Source organism: Podarcis vaucheri, assembly GCF_965113315.1.
Source record: "Podarcis vaucheri genome assembly, chromosome: 16".
Classification (NCBI taxonomy): domain Eukaryota; kingdom Metazoa; phylum Chordata; class Lepidosauria; order Squamata; family Lacertidae; genus Podarcis; species Podarcis vaucheri.
Genome location: NC_138754.1, coordinates 16891386 through 16906191, shown reverse-complemented (window position 1 = coordinate 16906191; position 14806 = coordinate 16891386). Strand labels below are relative to the sequence as shown.

The 14806-nt window shown below is 50.8% G+C and overlaps 1 protein-coding gene across 1 annotated transcript; it reads left to right on the top strand.

Moving 5' to 3' along the window:
* The first annotated feature begins 383 nt into the window (after positions 1 to 383).
* PEX11B (peroxisomal biogenesis factor 11 beta) lies at positions 384 to 14692 on the top strand. Its single transcript, XM_082204345.1, has 4 exons — positions 384 to 743; positions 3936 to 4051; positions 12390 to 12591; positions 13229 to 14692. Exons 1-4 carry the CDS (start codon positions 688 to 690, stop codon positions 13596 to 13598), a joined length of 744 nt encoding a protein of 247 aa, XP_082060471.1. The 5' UTR covers positions 384 to 687; the 3' UTR covers positions 13599 to 14692.
* Positions 14693 to 14806: the final 114 nt, after the last annotated feature.

Sequence of the window (14806 nt, the reverse complement as noted above, 5' to 3'; positions counted from 1 at the left end):
GAGCCAGGAGGCGGGGCTTCGGCTCCGTCGCGGTCGCGAACACCTCAGGAGCGGAGGCAGAGGTTGGAGCAGGAGGGGCTGACGAATGACAGCTCGGCCGGAGCGGGGGAGGTGCCTGAGCTGAGGACTCAGCCAATGGAAATGCAAGGTCCCCAAGCTAGGAGGCGGGGGTATTGGGAGGGGTTTCCTCCAATCGCCGTCGTGAACACCTCAGGGGGGGAGGAGCCGGGAGGGCGGCGAATGACTGCCCAGCTTGGGTGGTAAAGAGAAGGCCGACCCAGCCTCTTAGGATCAGCCAATGAGAACCGTGCGAACCATGGCAAGCGTCGGGATTTCCCCCAATCGCCTTTAAGAGGGGGGCGGGCGGAGGAGCAGCGATTCAGAGCGAGCCAGTTAAAAGAAAAAAGCAAAACTCCCGCAACGACAACAAAGCCTTTGACCATTAACCGTGTTTAAATTTGTCCCTCGGGCGCTGCCGTACTGCCCCCGGAAGTGACCGCGATTTCATTTGCCCGCGGCCGAGGGGACGGGCGGCGGCGGTGTCGGCCCTGCGGGAGGCGGAGGGCGGTGCGGCCCTGCGAGGCCGAGGAAAGAGCTACCGAGGGCTGCCTGCGAGCCTGGAGGAGGCGAGGGAAGTAGGGGGCCCGCCGGTGCTGCCTTAGCCGAGGAGAGGCTGCTGCTGCTGCGATGGATTCCTGGGTGCGATTCAGCGCCCAGAGCCAAGCCAAGGAGCGGGTCTTCAGGTGCGGCGGAGGGCGGGGAGGGAGAGCCAGGGGACCGCGAAGGGTACCAAGAGCCAACCCGCTCCCGGTACCATCTCTTGGGGCACCTTTCGTTTGGGGGAAGGGAGCGGGGGATTCGTGTAATGATCGTGGTTCGTTATTATGATCCACATAATAGTGTGTTGTCACTAGGTTATTGTTGTTACTGTATTCTTAAATATTTTACATTTCTTTAGTCATTGTTATTTTGTTCTTTCTGTTGGTTTATCATTTATCATTATTTGTTCTTTAAGCACCCTCCTCTCATCCCAAGGTGGGCCAGGGTGTCGGGTAGTGATTAGAAGTGTTGGACGAAGACCCAGAAAAGATCAGAGTTCAACACACACATACACATAAACACACCCCTCGGCCACGACTTTTGGCCAGTCTCTCTCTCTCTCTCTTTTTTCTCAGCCTAACTGCCTCACAAGGTTACTGTGAGGGTAACATGGAGCGGGAGGAGAACTTTATGTGCCCCCTTGAGAACTTCTTGGAGAAAAAGGATGTGAATGCAGTAGCCAATAGGATAAGAAATATGAATAAGCAAACTAAAACTCAATATTAAAAACAATTTAAGACAACTCACAATCCTAAAACAATAAGGTGTGCCTTTAAACTATGTAACCTCTCAAATGTCAAAAGCCATATTTTTTGTGGGGGGTGAGTTTGAGACTTCTTGGTAGAGAGAGAGAAAATACTTTTTGTTTTTATGTCTTTGTCACATTTATATCCTACCTTTTTTTTCTCAAAGGAGTTTAAGTTGGTGCAACATGATTCTCCTCCTCCTCAGTTAATCTTCAATTAATCCCCACAGCAAGCCTGGAAAGTAGGTTTGACTGAGAGGCAGTGACTGGCCCAAGATCACCCAGAGTGAGGATTTGAGTGAGGATTTGAACCCTGGTCTCCCCCAGGTCCTAATCCAATACTCAAACCACTACAGAATGCTGCCTTCTTATTAATTATTATTAGACTTTTAAAAAAATGAAAAGAAAATACAATTGCATTTTCAATTTTACATACAATAAGCAAAAGAAAAATAAACACAATAAAAGCATAAAATCTCCTTTGACTTCCCTCCCCTCCCCCTTTGTGCATCCTCATATAATGATTTTCTCTCTGCATCTCTTCCATAACACTATTTTACAAATCCTTTGCCAATCCATAGTTCAAAATTTTACTACAAGTTTTCTGTCAAGCTTACCAGTGAATGTAATTGTTTACAATAATTTTCAGATAAGTTATAAACTTTCCCCATTCTTTATTAAAATCTGCCTCTTCCTAGTTTCTAATTCTTCCTGTAAGTTTTGCCATTTCAGCATAGTTCATCAATTTTAGCTGCTGCTCTTCCTTGGCCAGAATTGTGCCTTCTTTCCACCCCTGGACTAGAAGAATCCAGGCTGCTGCTTCCAAGTAGTCCTTCCACACACTAATATGCTTCAGTTTACCTTTGCACGCACACAACTTCCTGTGCAATTTCCTCATTTCACTAGCATTGTTTGGGGCACGTGGTTCATTCTGTGGTTTCCCTTGTTCTAACAGCTGTAGGTCACAAATCCTTCCCAAATTGTGTGACAGTAGGTCTTGATTTGTCATCTGACTACTTTTTGACTATATGCCTTTTAAATGGATTTTTATTGCTTTTTTTAAAAGAAAGAAATAAGGGGGGATTTTTCCAGGAGTGGGGGCAAAGTAAATGCTCTAGACAAAGATAACTGGTATCGGAGAACACGTGTAGCCTTTTTGGTAGATCTGTTGACTGAACAGTGATGTGACCTGGCACGTCTGTCTCTGAAAGACTTGTACTGCAGGTTTGCTCCTCCCTTGTTTCTCAGTGGTGGCCAAATAATTCCTTCCCACTCACCACTGACACCCTCAGTTCTTTCATCTCCCCCAGCCCATAATTAATTGTATCAGCAGTGCAATCTGCTTTACAGTTGCTTCCCTTCATTTCCATACCCCTCCCTGCCCAAAACCAGGATAACTATGCTGGACTGCAGCTTTGTGTAATGCGCTACTCTTAACCACCCCCATCAAAATGGGTTCCATTGCAGGGGTGGTTTAATCCACACACTCTCAGCCACACCCTGTCCTCTGCATTATGGGACTAAAGATGATGAACTTTATCTCATTGGCATTAGCAGAGCTATTTTTTATTTGATTAAAAAGTTTACAAACTCAGGGAAAGCACACCCTCTTTTTGACGGAAATAAACTTTAAATTAAAAAAGCCACAAACATACTTCTCTTTCCTGCTGCTTTTTGCTTTGGGCCGACACAATCCCCTCTCCCCATCACAGCTGCACTAAAAATCTCAGATTGTTCAGTTTTCTTCCACAGGCCAGTAGCAATTGTTTGGTTAGTGGTTCCCAAAGTTCCCCCCCTCCACAATCCATTTGTAAGTCATGCACCTTAATGTTTCTCAGGGTGCATTTGCTTTTTCCCAGCTGGGAACACTCCTGAGCAAGGAGGCTTTTCTTAAACTTCAGGATTGTACAGTTAATTTGTTAAGATGCCCTTTGCAAAATGATTCTACTTGTAGAGAAAGGGTCTGTCCACAGAGTGTTTTTGCTTCTGTTCATGATACAGTAGCAGCAGGAATTTATGGTGATGCAATAACTCCTCCACTCCTCTCACATCTTACTGCATACCCAAGAGCTCCTCCAAAGTTCAAACTCCAAGGACATAACAAGCACTCGGTGTGGTTGCCTTTCTCCCTTCCCTCCTGGAGGCTTGCAGGAGCTTGAGAATATGTCAGTTGCACTCTCTGTTTGGCCTGGCAGTGTGTGATTGGGGGTCTTAAGCAAGCCTTGTATTGCCATCCACTGCCCTCCAGATATTTTGGGTTACAACTTCCTTCATCCCTGACCATAGACTGCACTGGCTGAGGCTAATGGGAGCAGCTGTAGTTCAGAAGATCTGGAAGGCATCAAGTTGGAGAATGTTGACATTTGTGTGACATATCCTAATTTGAAAACCCTCCTGTATATAGCTATATAATTATTCCAGGAGGCTCTCATGAACCCACTTACACAGTACAAGTATATACCTCCCCTCCTTTTTGCTTTAGTTTTTTGCCTCGCGCTGCCAGCTATTGCAATAGGGCTATTTCATTGGGGCCTCAAGTATCTTCTCTACCTGGCTAACCCCTTTGCACTGTTTGTTTCTTTCCTCCTAGGGCTGCCCAGTATGCCTGCACTCTGCTCGGCTACTCATTGCAGAAGTATGGGGCCAGCCCCGATTTCATTGCTAGGATCAAGCAGTTGGAGGCTCACATGAGCTTGGGGCGCAAGTGTGAGTGCAAGAGGGGTTGACTGGGACCTGAGAGGGTTGGGGAGGGATTCATTTTTATTTATTTGAGGAAATTTCTGTAGCACTTAGTATACAGCTATGCAGTGCAGGGCAGATTTTTTTTGAAAAAACACATTTTACAAACATGCAGTAAAAGGATCAACGCAAATGCAATGCAAATATACATTTGGATATTAGTACTGTAACTGAGTGGGACGCGGGTGGCGCTGTGGGTTAAACCACAGAGCCTAGGGCTTGCCGATCTGAAGGTCGGCGGATCAAATCCCTGCGACGGGGTGAGCTCCCGTTGCTCGGTCCCTGCTCCTGCCAACCTAGCAGTTTGAAAGCACAAAAGTGCAAGTAGATAAATAGGTACCGCTCCGGTGGGAAGGTAAACGGCGTTTCCATACTGTCAGGGGATGGTTAGCTGCTTGTGCTTAAAATTGTGCCCCTTCAGAGTTTGTGCGACCCCACAAACCTCTGTGTGTGACAGAGCTCCTCAGACATGTCTGCTCTAGTCACTAGTAGAGTCTGACAGTGGCTGTCTGCGGAAGCGCTTCCAGCAAAGAAGTTCCTTAACGGAAACGCGTCTCCTGGACTCACGACGTGGCAGCTTCCGGCGAAGCATGGGTCTCCCTGCAGTTGCTTCTGACACCTCCCCGCTATTTTCGCTCGAAGTGTCTCTCACCCCTTTCTCTCCCCTGCTGCTTCCTGCCTGGGCTGCTGCGTCTCTCTCAGCATTACTGAGATCCTCCTCCAGAGACCCCGCGCTCCCCCTGCTGGTCCCTGCTTTGGCTGTTGACTCTCTCCCAGTCTCTGGGAGCCTTACCACTTCCCTTTCCTCCGATGTCAGTTCCCTGACATCCACCTCCCCTCCAGGGCCCCCCTCTCCCCCGCCCCTACTCTCTCCTCTGGGCGGTGAGGAGCTGAAACCCCTAAAAGAATCCTCTTCATCTTCAGACGTCTCGAACAATTCCCTCCATCGGTCTTCGTTCCGACTCGCTGAATCCTCCTCCACCTCGGAATCAGCGAACCCCTCCAACTCTTCTTCGTCGTCGGTGGTGGCGAAGTATTCCCTCCGGAACCTCGCCACTGGCTGGGGTTTTCTAGGGAATCTCTGATGAAAAGTTTCAATCAAAACCTCGTCATCTACATCCTCTGCCCTGACCCAGGTGTTTTCCGACTCCGGCTCCCCTTCCCACATTACCAAATACTCTACTTGCTCTCCCCTCCACCTGGAATCGAGAATCTCCGCTACATGGTAGCTGTGTTCTTTTTCCTCCATAGCTGGTCCCCTATTGACCCTCCCCTCTCTGTCCCCTATATACGGTGACAGCAATGATCTGTGGAACACTGGGTGCAACTTCATGTGGTTCGGTAACCGGAGTCTGAAAGCCACTGGGTTGACCTGTTGCGTGACTTCAAATGGGCCCAGTCTTTTGGGTCTTAACTTCTTACAACCTCCTTTAAATGGTAACCCTTGGGTGGACAGCCACACCTGGTCCCCCACCCTAATGCTTTCCCCTTCCCTTCTGGTTTTGTCTGCCTGCCTCTTATATTCCTCCTTCGCCCTGTTTAAATTAAGTTGGAGCTGGCGATGGATCGCTTCCATTTCTTCAACGAACTGTTCTGCGGCAGGAACGCTCCAGTTCTCCCCCTCCCCCCCGGGAAGGCTCGGGGATGACACCCATGATTGGCCAAAAAAGGGCTCATCCCCGTGGACACGTTCTCTGCATTGTTATAGGCAAATTCTGCCAACGCCAGCTTCTCCACCCAATCATTCTCTCTGTCATTCACATAACACCTCAAATATTGCTGGAGGACACCATTAGCTCTTTCCGCCTGCCCATTGGTTTCTGGATGACGGGCAGTGGAAAAATTCACCTCTACATGCAATAAGCTCATGAGCTTCCTCCAGAACCTGGAAGTAAATTGTTTCCCTCGGTCCGAAACCACCCTCAAAGGGGCACCATGCAACCTAAACACATTTTCCACAAACAATTTAGCGGTTTCTTCTGCTGTGACCGCATGTGAGCAGGCTATAAAGTGGGCCATCTTGGTTAACAGGTCTACCACAACCATAATGGCTGTCTTCCCTTTGGACCTGGGCAGATCAGTCATGAAATCTATTGCCACTGCCTCCCATGGTCTTTCCGGCGTGGGTAGTGGTTCTAATAAACCTGCCGGTGCCCGCCTCTCCCCCTTGGCTCGTTGACATCGGTCACACCCTCTCACATATTCACGCACATCTTCCCTGACCTTGGGCCACCAGAATTCCCTGGTAACCAGCCACATGGTTTTGTGTTGCCCAAAATGCCCTGCTGTGGGGCTATCGTGCAGTTGCTTGAGTACCTTTTCCCTCAATTCCCCTTCAGGTATGTATAACGCTCCCTTGTAGTACAACGCCCCGTTTCTCTCCTCAAAACCCCCGGGTTTGTCTCCCTCCCTCCTGAGACCCCTGAGTTTGTCCTGGGCGTATTCATCCTGCACCGTTCCCTCTACCAGTTCCCTTTGCCCCACCAAAGCCGCCCCACACACCCAGCGGTCCTCGGGAATGACATGGGTCTCTTCGGGTGCACCCTCTCCCTCCAAATATTCAGGTTTGCGTGAGAGAGCGTCCGCCCTCACGTTCTCCGGGCCTGGTACGTAACAAATCTCAAAGTTAAATTTGGAGAACTCCTGGGCCCATCTCAACTGCCTTTGGTTGAGCACTCGCGCAGTTCTCCAATACTCTAGATTCTTATGGTCCGTGCACACTTGCACCTTCTGTTGTGCACCAATTAGTAGGTGCCTCCATCTCCGGAAGGCCTCATAAATCGCAAGAAGTTCCCGGTCGTACACCGTGTAGTTTCTCTCAGATTTGTTCAGCTTTCGCGAAAAGAAGGCACACGGTCGCCACTCTGACCCCTCCTTCCCCGGCTGCAGAAGAAGCACCGCCCCTATGGCTCTGTCAGAAGCGTCTGTTTCGACCCTCAGCTTTTTTTGTAAATCCACATGTAGAAGTTGTTCGTCAGAGGCGAAGGCCCTTTTCAGTTCCTCAAACGCTCGCTCCGCCTCCCCCGTCCAAACAAACTTCTTTTTGCTGCTGAGACAGTCCGTGATGGGCGCCGTCAGGTGGGCGAAGTTTCGGATGAACTTACGATAAAAGTTTCCAAACCCTAGGAACCTCTGCACATCCTTCTTGGTCTTGGGTGTTTTCCATTCCAGCACCGCTTGAACCTTGCCGGGGTCCATGGCCAGCCCCTTGTCTGACAAGCGGTACCCCAGGAATTCCACCTCCTTGGTATGAAACTGACACTTCTCCAGTTTCACCCACAGTCTGTTGGCTTGCAGCCTGCTCAACACTTCTCTGACGTCTCTCACATGTTGCTCCTCATTCTCCGAATACACCAACACGTCATCTAAGAAGGCCACGCAATTCTTGTAGAGCAAAGGCCCCAGTACATGGTTCATAAAGGCTTGAAAACACGCGGAGCCTGTTTGTAATCCAAAAGGCATAACGAGGTATTCAAATGCCCCCAAAGGGGTGAACATGGTGGTCTTCCATTCATCCCCTTTCCTTATACGTATCAGGTTGTACGCCCCCCTTAGGTCCAGCTTTGTAAAAATCTTTCCTTTTCGCACCCTGGTCAAAATATCATCAATCCTGGGCATAGGAAAAGCCGCCGGCTCTGTCACTGCATTTAGGGCCCTAAAGTCACATACCAGCCTCGGCTTGTCCGTGTTTTTTTTATCCACAAAAAACACTGGGCTACCCCCCGCTGCCTTGGACTCTCTGATGAAGCCTCTCTTCAGGTTCTTGTCAATGAACGCTCGCAACTCCTGCATCTCCCTGTCTGACATGGCATACAACTTGCCTACAGGAAGCTGTGCTCCAGGGAGTAAATTGATCTGGCAATCAAAGGGCCTATGCGGGGGTAGTTGGTCCGCTTCCTTCTCGCTGAACACGTCGCTGAGATCAGCATACTGTGGTGGCACCTTCCCCTTCTCCATTACTTCCGTCCCTGCTAGGGTGGCTTGGGCCCCTGCTGACCCCTTTTCCGCCCTGCAGTGTTCTAAGCAGTGTGCGGAACCGAAGGAAACCACTCTTTGATGCCAGCCCACCAGCGGATCATGTAGGGCTAGCCAGCTCATTCCCAAAATAATGGGAGCGCCTCCCAAGGTGGCCACATTAAACGCTATCAGTTCTGTGTGCCTTGCCACCCTCATTATCATTGGGACGGTCTGCAAGCTGACGCCTCCTCCCAACAGTTCCCTGCCATCGATCGTGGTCACCTGCAGGGGGTTGCTTAAAGGGATAGTCTGTATCTGGTGCTCAGCAGCAAACTCCTTGCTCATGAAATTGCAGGAGCTGCCTGAGTCCAACAGCGCCTTTATTTTTAGGGGGTGTCCATTTTGCAGCTCTAGCGACACTTCAATCACTAGAGCAGGTCGAGGAGCTTCTGGCACTGGCACTTGGGGAAGGGGCACTTTCACTGCTCTTTGGCCTGGCTGCAGTGCCCTGCTGGCAACCAGGCGTTGGCTTTTACCTGCTCCGTTTCTCCCTGCTCTTCCCCCTCAACAGCTCCCACCATCCCTTGCCATTCCTTCCTCTGGGGGCAGACTCTGGCAAAGTGGCCTGGCTGTTGGCAGAGATAGCATTTCCGGGCTCCCTTTCCCTCCTTCTTCGCCCCCTCACTGGGCTTTGAAACTGCGCGCGCGCGGGCTGTTCCGATTTCCATCGGCTCTGCCGGCGGGAAAGCTGGCTCAGGAATGTCTGGAATGCGTAACTCCTTCCAACGTTCCCCTCTCCCTTCCCGCCTCTCCAAGGCTCTTGCCTCCTGGCGCGCTCCAATGGTCAGCGCAGATTTGGTCAGCTGATCCATAGACACCGCCCTGGGGCTCCTGGCCAGCTCGTCTTTCACAGCTGAAGAAAGACCTTCTTCAAATAGCATCTGAATGGGTGCTGCCGATAAATCCCACCCCAATCTGTGAATCAGCATGGTAAATTCAGTCCAGTACTCACGGACAGATCTGCTTCCCTGCTTGCAAGCCATTAGCTGTCTGCGCACCACCCCTTCCTCAATATCGCTGGAAAACATGATATCCATTGCACGAAAGAATTTCATAGTGTCCTTTAGGATATCGTTGTGCGTTGCCATCAGGGGTCGAACCCAGTCCCGCGCCCCCTTCTCAAGATGCCCAATTACGAACGCAACTCGCGATTCCTCATCAGGGAACTCATCAAACTGCACATTCAGAGCATATTGCATCTCAGTCCTAAAGGCATGGTAATCCTTGGGGTCCCCCCCAAACTTCTGCACCAATCCTGGTACCTTTCTGGGGAACTGAGTGGTTCTCCCCTTTTTGTCAGCATCCTGAGCCCTTCTCTCCTCGAGCCTCGCCGTCTGCAGCGCAAGTTGGACCTCCAGAGCTTGATACCTTTCTTCCAAGCTTGGACCAGCTCCAACCCCTGCGTCTCCGGTTCCGACTGGGTTGCTCATGATGCTTTCTCCTGCACAGGCAGCGTACAGAGACTGTCAGACTGCTGTCAGGGGATGGTTAGCTGCTTGTGCTTAAAATTGTGCCCCTTCAGAGTTTGTGCGACCCCACAAACCTCTGTGTGTGACAGAGCTCCTCAGACATGTCTGCTCTAGTCACTAGTAGAGTCTGACAGTGGCTGTCTGCGGAAGCGCTTCCAGCAAAGAAGTTCCTTAACGGAAACGCGTCTCCTGGACTCACGACGTGGCAGCTTCCGGCGAAGCATGGGTCTCCCTGCAGTTGCTTCTGACACCTCCCCGCTATTTTCGCTCGAAGTGTCTCTCACCCCTTTCTCTCCCCTGCTGCTTCCTGCCTGGGCTGCTGCGTCTCTCTCAGCATTACTGAGATCCTCCTCCAGAGACCCCGCGCTCCCCCTGCTGGTCCCTGCTTTGGCTGTTGACTCTCTCCCAGTCTCTGGGAGCCTTACCACTTCCCTTTCCTCCGATGTCAGTTCCCTGACACATACGCTGCTCTGGTTCACCAGCAGCGGCTTAGTCATGCTGGCCACATGACCCGGAAGCTGTACGCCGGCTCCCTCGGCCAATAAAGCGAGATGAGCGCCGCAACCCCAGAGTTGGTCACAACTGGACCTAATGGTCTGGGGTCCCTTTACCTTTACCTTACTATGACTGAATACAGTGGTACCTCTGGATACGAACGGGATCCCTTCCGGAGCCCCGTTCGCATCCAGAAGCAAACATAACTAGCGATGGCACGTCTGCACACGCGCACGGCGCTTTTCGCCATTTCTGCGCATGCGCGTGACATCATTTTGAGCGTCAGCGCATGCGCAAGCGGCGAAACCCGGAAGTAACGAGCTCCATTACTTCCGGGTTGCCGCAGAGCACAACACACTCAACCCGAAGCGCATTCAACCCAAGGTATGACTGTACTGATGTTAGCCCCTCCTTTAACACACCTCCCCACACTCAGCACCACTCAAGCCTCATGACTCTCCTCCAGGACCCAAGCAAACCCACAGGCCGCCCCAAAACCTCACAGAAAAGAGGGTACTCCTGAACCTGCTGACTTAAGAGCCTAAGAAGATCAGGTCAGTGGCCCCTCTAGTCCAGCATCCTGTTCTCACAGCAGCCAACCAGCTGCCTGTGGGAAACCTGCAAGCAGGACCTGAACACAAGAGTCTTCTCCCCTCCTGTGGCTTCCAGCAACAGGTATTCAGAAGCTCTGCTGCCAACTGCAGAGGAGCAGCATAGCCATCGCAGCTGGCAGCCTTCTCCGTGATTTTGTTGGATCTTATTTTAAAGCCATCTGAGTTGGTAGCCACCTGTGGGAGTGAGTTCCATAGTTTAGCTATGTTCTGTGTGAAGAAGGACTTCCTGACTTAGCCCCAGTTCCTCACTCTAGGGCTCACACGCAGGCACTAAGGTCTCATCGCCTCCTCAGGCTTCCCACAACTGTGTCCCTCCAGCAATCAGTCAGCTGCTCTCAGCACACCCAGTTCCACTCCAGGATCTGGTGGACCTAGGGCAGTGGTGGCCAAACTTGGCCCTCCAGCTGTTTGGGAACTACAGTTGGCCACTGGTCTTGTTAGACCATCCCTGGCCACTGGTCTTGTTAGCTAGGGGTGATGGGAGTTGTAGTCCAAAAACAGCTGGAGGGCCAAGTTTGGCCACCACTGACCTAGGGTATTAAAAAAGGGCAAGCTTCATTTATTCATGCTAAATTGTTTTTGCATCATTTCGCCCTTTTTTCAAATTTGTAAAATGCTTCATAAGTACAGAGGAACCTTGGTTTTCGAACGTAATCCATTCCGGAAGACTGTTTGACTTCTGAAATGTTCAAAAACCGAAGCATGCATTTCTGGAAGCATTTACATCTGGAAAACTCAATATGGAAGCCACGTGGCATGTTCGGCTTCTGAAAAGTGTTCAAAAACCAAAGCACTTCCGGGTTTTCAGCGTTCGAAAGTCAAAACACCCAACTTCCGAGACGCTCGAAAACCGAGGTACCTATACAAGAGAGCAGCCCTCCTAGATCATGTTGAAGAGCCTCCCAGCCAGCCTCTAGTCGCCCACATAGTGCAGCCAGACTGCCTCCAGGAATCCTCAGAGGCACCAGGTTTCTCCCCATGTAGCAGCTCCCTTAGAAACTGCTTTTCAGCACACCTTACTGTTTAAGGTTGTTCCCATTTTACAGATAGGGAACCTAGACGGATAAAACAGGTTTCTCAAGGCTTCCCAGAAAGTTTGTGCCCCGAGCTCTGTTAGTCCAGGCTTGAAGGTAGCCAGTTGCCTGGTCCACTCTGGCAAGTAAGAACCTTCCCCCAGGTAACTAAACGAATATGTTGATTTTGGTTTTTGCCACAATTGGTTACGTGCAGCCATGTAGGATAGGAAAACCTATTTGTTGGATTGTAACTTGTACAGCATTTTGCAACCTTGTGATCCTTACAGCCGTCCTATAAGGTAAACCTATATTGGGCCTACCTTGCAAGGTTGCTGTAAGGTTCCTCCCCCCACATGGCAAGGGTTTATTGGTGCTGAGAATGGCCTACCCAGTCTAATGAGGTCATATCAGCAGTAAAATGTAAAGCAGGGACCTAATGATTCCTAGCTCCCCTGTCTCATAGCTGCTGTGTTATCCTAGTTAGCAAAGCTGCCCTAGAATCTGGCCTCTTGAAGATCCCCTTGGTCTATCTGGCCCCATCTCCTGCCACTCCTAAGGCAAACACATGTTGTAAGGACGCATTCAGACAGCCAGTTGACACCAGATCTGATTGCAGTTTGGAGCTTCTCCTTTAAAGAGCTGCAGAAGTGAGACCAATGTTGGACAAGCACTTTAACTTGGGATTCCTTTCCAGTGTTCCGGCTGGGGAATTCTTCAGATGCCCTGGAGGCGGCCAAACGGGCCATCCACCTGTCAGACATGGTCCTTCGCTTCTGCATCACTGTCAGCCATCTAAACAGAGCCATGTATTTCGCCTGTGACAATATCCTGTGGGCAGGGAAATCAGGTCTCGCCCCACACATGGACCAGGAGAAATGGAGCCAGCGGTCTTTCAGGTGAGGTTTTTTTAATTGTATGAATGTGTGCTTTTATTTACACTATTGATGGGCATAAAACGTTGCAGCGGTCTGCTGACTGCAAATAAAGACACTGTGTAAGACGGCTGTCACAGCTGATATCTGTTGATAGTGTTGGGATACTGCCGAGGAGACGGGGGCATTTGGCAGGCCCCCAGCTGGCTCCAGCCACCGGCCGGCAGCCGGGCGAACTCTGGTTCCCGGAACAGCATCAATCAGCGACACAAGCCTCAGATACCTTTAGAGACTTGGCACGCTCTAATCAGCAGAGTGAGTAACTTCTCACAATGGAAGTGGCGGACAGAGACATGTGTAAGCATTATTTACAGGCGTTTATTTAGCATAGTTCAGGAACAAAGGAAAAAACATGTCTGCTTCCCTTCGTGTCCAAGCACACAGCAACAAAGCAAAAGCACTATACAAGCCTGTGCTGGAAGTACATTGTATATATTGTATATATTGTATAGATATACAATATACAAGCCTGTGCTGGAAGTAAACAGGCATCTGACACACAACAGTCATGCCTGTTCCTTTTAAGGTGGAACGGAACTGTATCCTAACAGATAGAAGTTAAGGACTTTTCTTCCTCCCCACCCCTTTGCCTTTTTTGCAGGTATTACCTCTTTGCACTGATCATGAACCTGAGCAGGGACGCCTATGAGATCCGGCTGCTGATGGAGCATGAGGCAAATGGGAAGTGCCAGCGAGGCGGTGGTGGAGACAGCCCCAGAGTGGGGGAAGACCACCGGCTCCAGCAGCTGATCTTGAGGCTGAAGCTGCAGGTCCGCCTCCTGTGTCACGTGCTGAGGGACAACCCCCCTCTGCTTCTGGACCTGGCAAAAAACGCCTGTGATATTTTTATCCCCATGGACAAGCTGGGCCTGTACAAGACCAACCCAGGGTTCGTGGGGCTCTGCGGCTTGACGTCTTCCGTTATCTCCATCCTTACCATTGTCTTCCCGTGGCTGAAGCTGAAGCCTTGAAGGGCGGGAGCAGGGGGGCGGGGCGGCTAGCTGGTGTCTGTGGAGCAGGCCACATGTCACAGGGCTTCCTCTCTACGTGTTCCACTTCCAGGGGCCAGCATGAGGCGTTTGCGATTTTGACAGCTTTAGGCAGCCGGTGGCCGTTTGTGTAGCATGGGCTCCTTGGTACATGGGGACTTGGGCCTGTTGGCGCTTTGGGGGACATCTAATTTGCACTCAGTTTTAAGTGGGGGACAGCAACTTCGAGACCAACTTTCCTCACTCCTCTGGGCCACCGTACTACAACCCTCCTATGCAGATGGTCCTCAAGATCTATCCTGCCCCTGGCTTGCCCCTCCTCTGCCCTTCCCACTCCACAATACCTCTCCCCACAAATCCCACCCACTCACCTGCTCTTTTTAATTCATCTTGGGCTGCTCTGCAACGGTTAAACCCCCAGTGAACTGTGGGAATGCATCCTTCAGTGCTCTGACATTGGAGCCACTGGGGAAGGGATCGGAGCTATTCTATGCCCCGCCACACCCAGCCTCTTCCACTCTTGAGCTGGAGGTGAAAAGTGAAGGTCTGTCCTTGTGCATAAACCTAGTGACCGGCTGCCTCGTGGCATGGTGCCTCGGTGCCCCTTGGCAAGGAAGGAAGGAAGGAAGGAAGGAAGGAAGGTCTGGGGAAACGAGGCCCTGTGGCATTCTGCATCCTCTCTGCCTCTTTGCGGGGAGGCCAAGGGAGAACGGCTGTGGAGCTGGGGCCATGTTTGGACTGAAGAGTAAGCACATGCCCAGTAAATGGGCTTCTGGTATTCCTATCGAGCTGTAGCTCCTATTTTTTAGGCTTCACCACTCCATTAACAAGCAGAGCTTTAATGTCTGCGTTTCCTCAGCCTAGTCCTCCTCCAGATGTCCTAGACCCCAGCTCCCATCAGCCTGCAGCCAGCATGGCCACACTGAGCATGATGGAAGTTGGAGTATCCACACGGCATGAGAATTAGGAAGGGCTGTTCTCTGCCATGCCTTGATATTTGGCGCTGTTAATTCCTTTTCCTGATTTTGCAAGCCTCTCCCCCATCCCCCCGTCTCATAAACAACTTTTGAAATCGAGTGACCTCCTGAAGCTAAATGTAGTCAGCCACAGAGAGTTTTCTTTGGTATTACTATTTTTAAATGGTGGATGGCTCCTGTTTGCCTGGGGGAGGGTTAGGTTCTAAGTGGGGA

What these genes read in the sequence shown, in the direction of transcription:
- PEX11B (XM_082204345.1), top strand. Translation starts at nt 688, where the DNA reads ATGGATTCCTGGGTGCGATTCAGCGCCCAGAGCCAAGCCAAGGAGCGG. An exon ending in GCCAAGGAGCGGGTCTTCAG is followed by an intron (nt 744 to 3,935) that starts GTGCGGCGGAGG and finishes CTTTCCTCCTAG; the next exon opens with GGCTGCCCAGTATGCCTGCA. An exon ending in CATGAGCTTGGGGCGCAAGT is followed by an intron (nt 4,052 to 12,389) that starts GTGAGTGCAAGA and finishes ATTCCTTTCCAG; the next exon opens with TGTTCCGGCTGGGGAATTCT.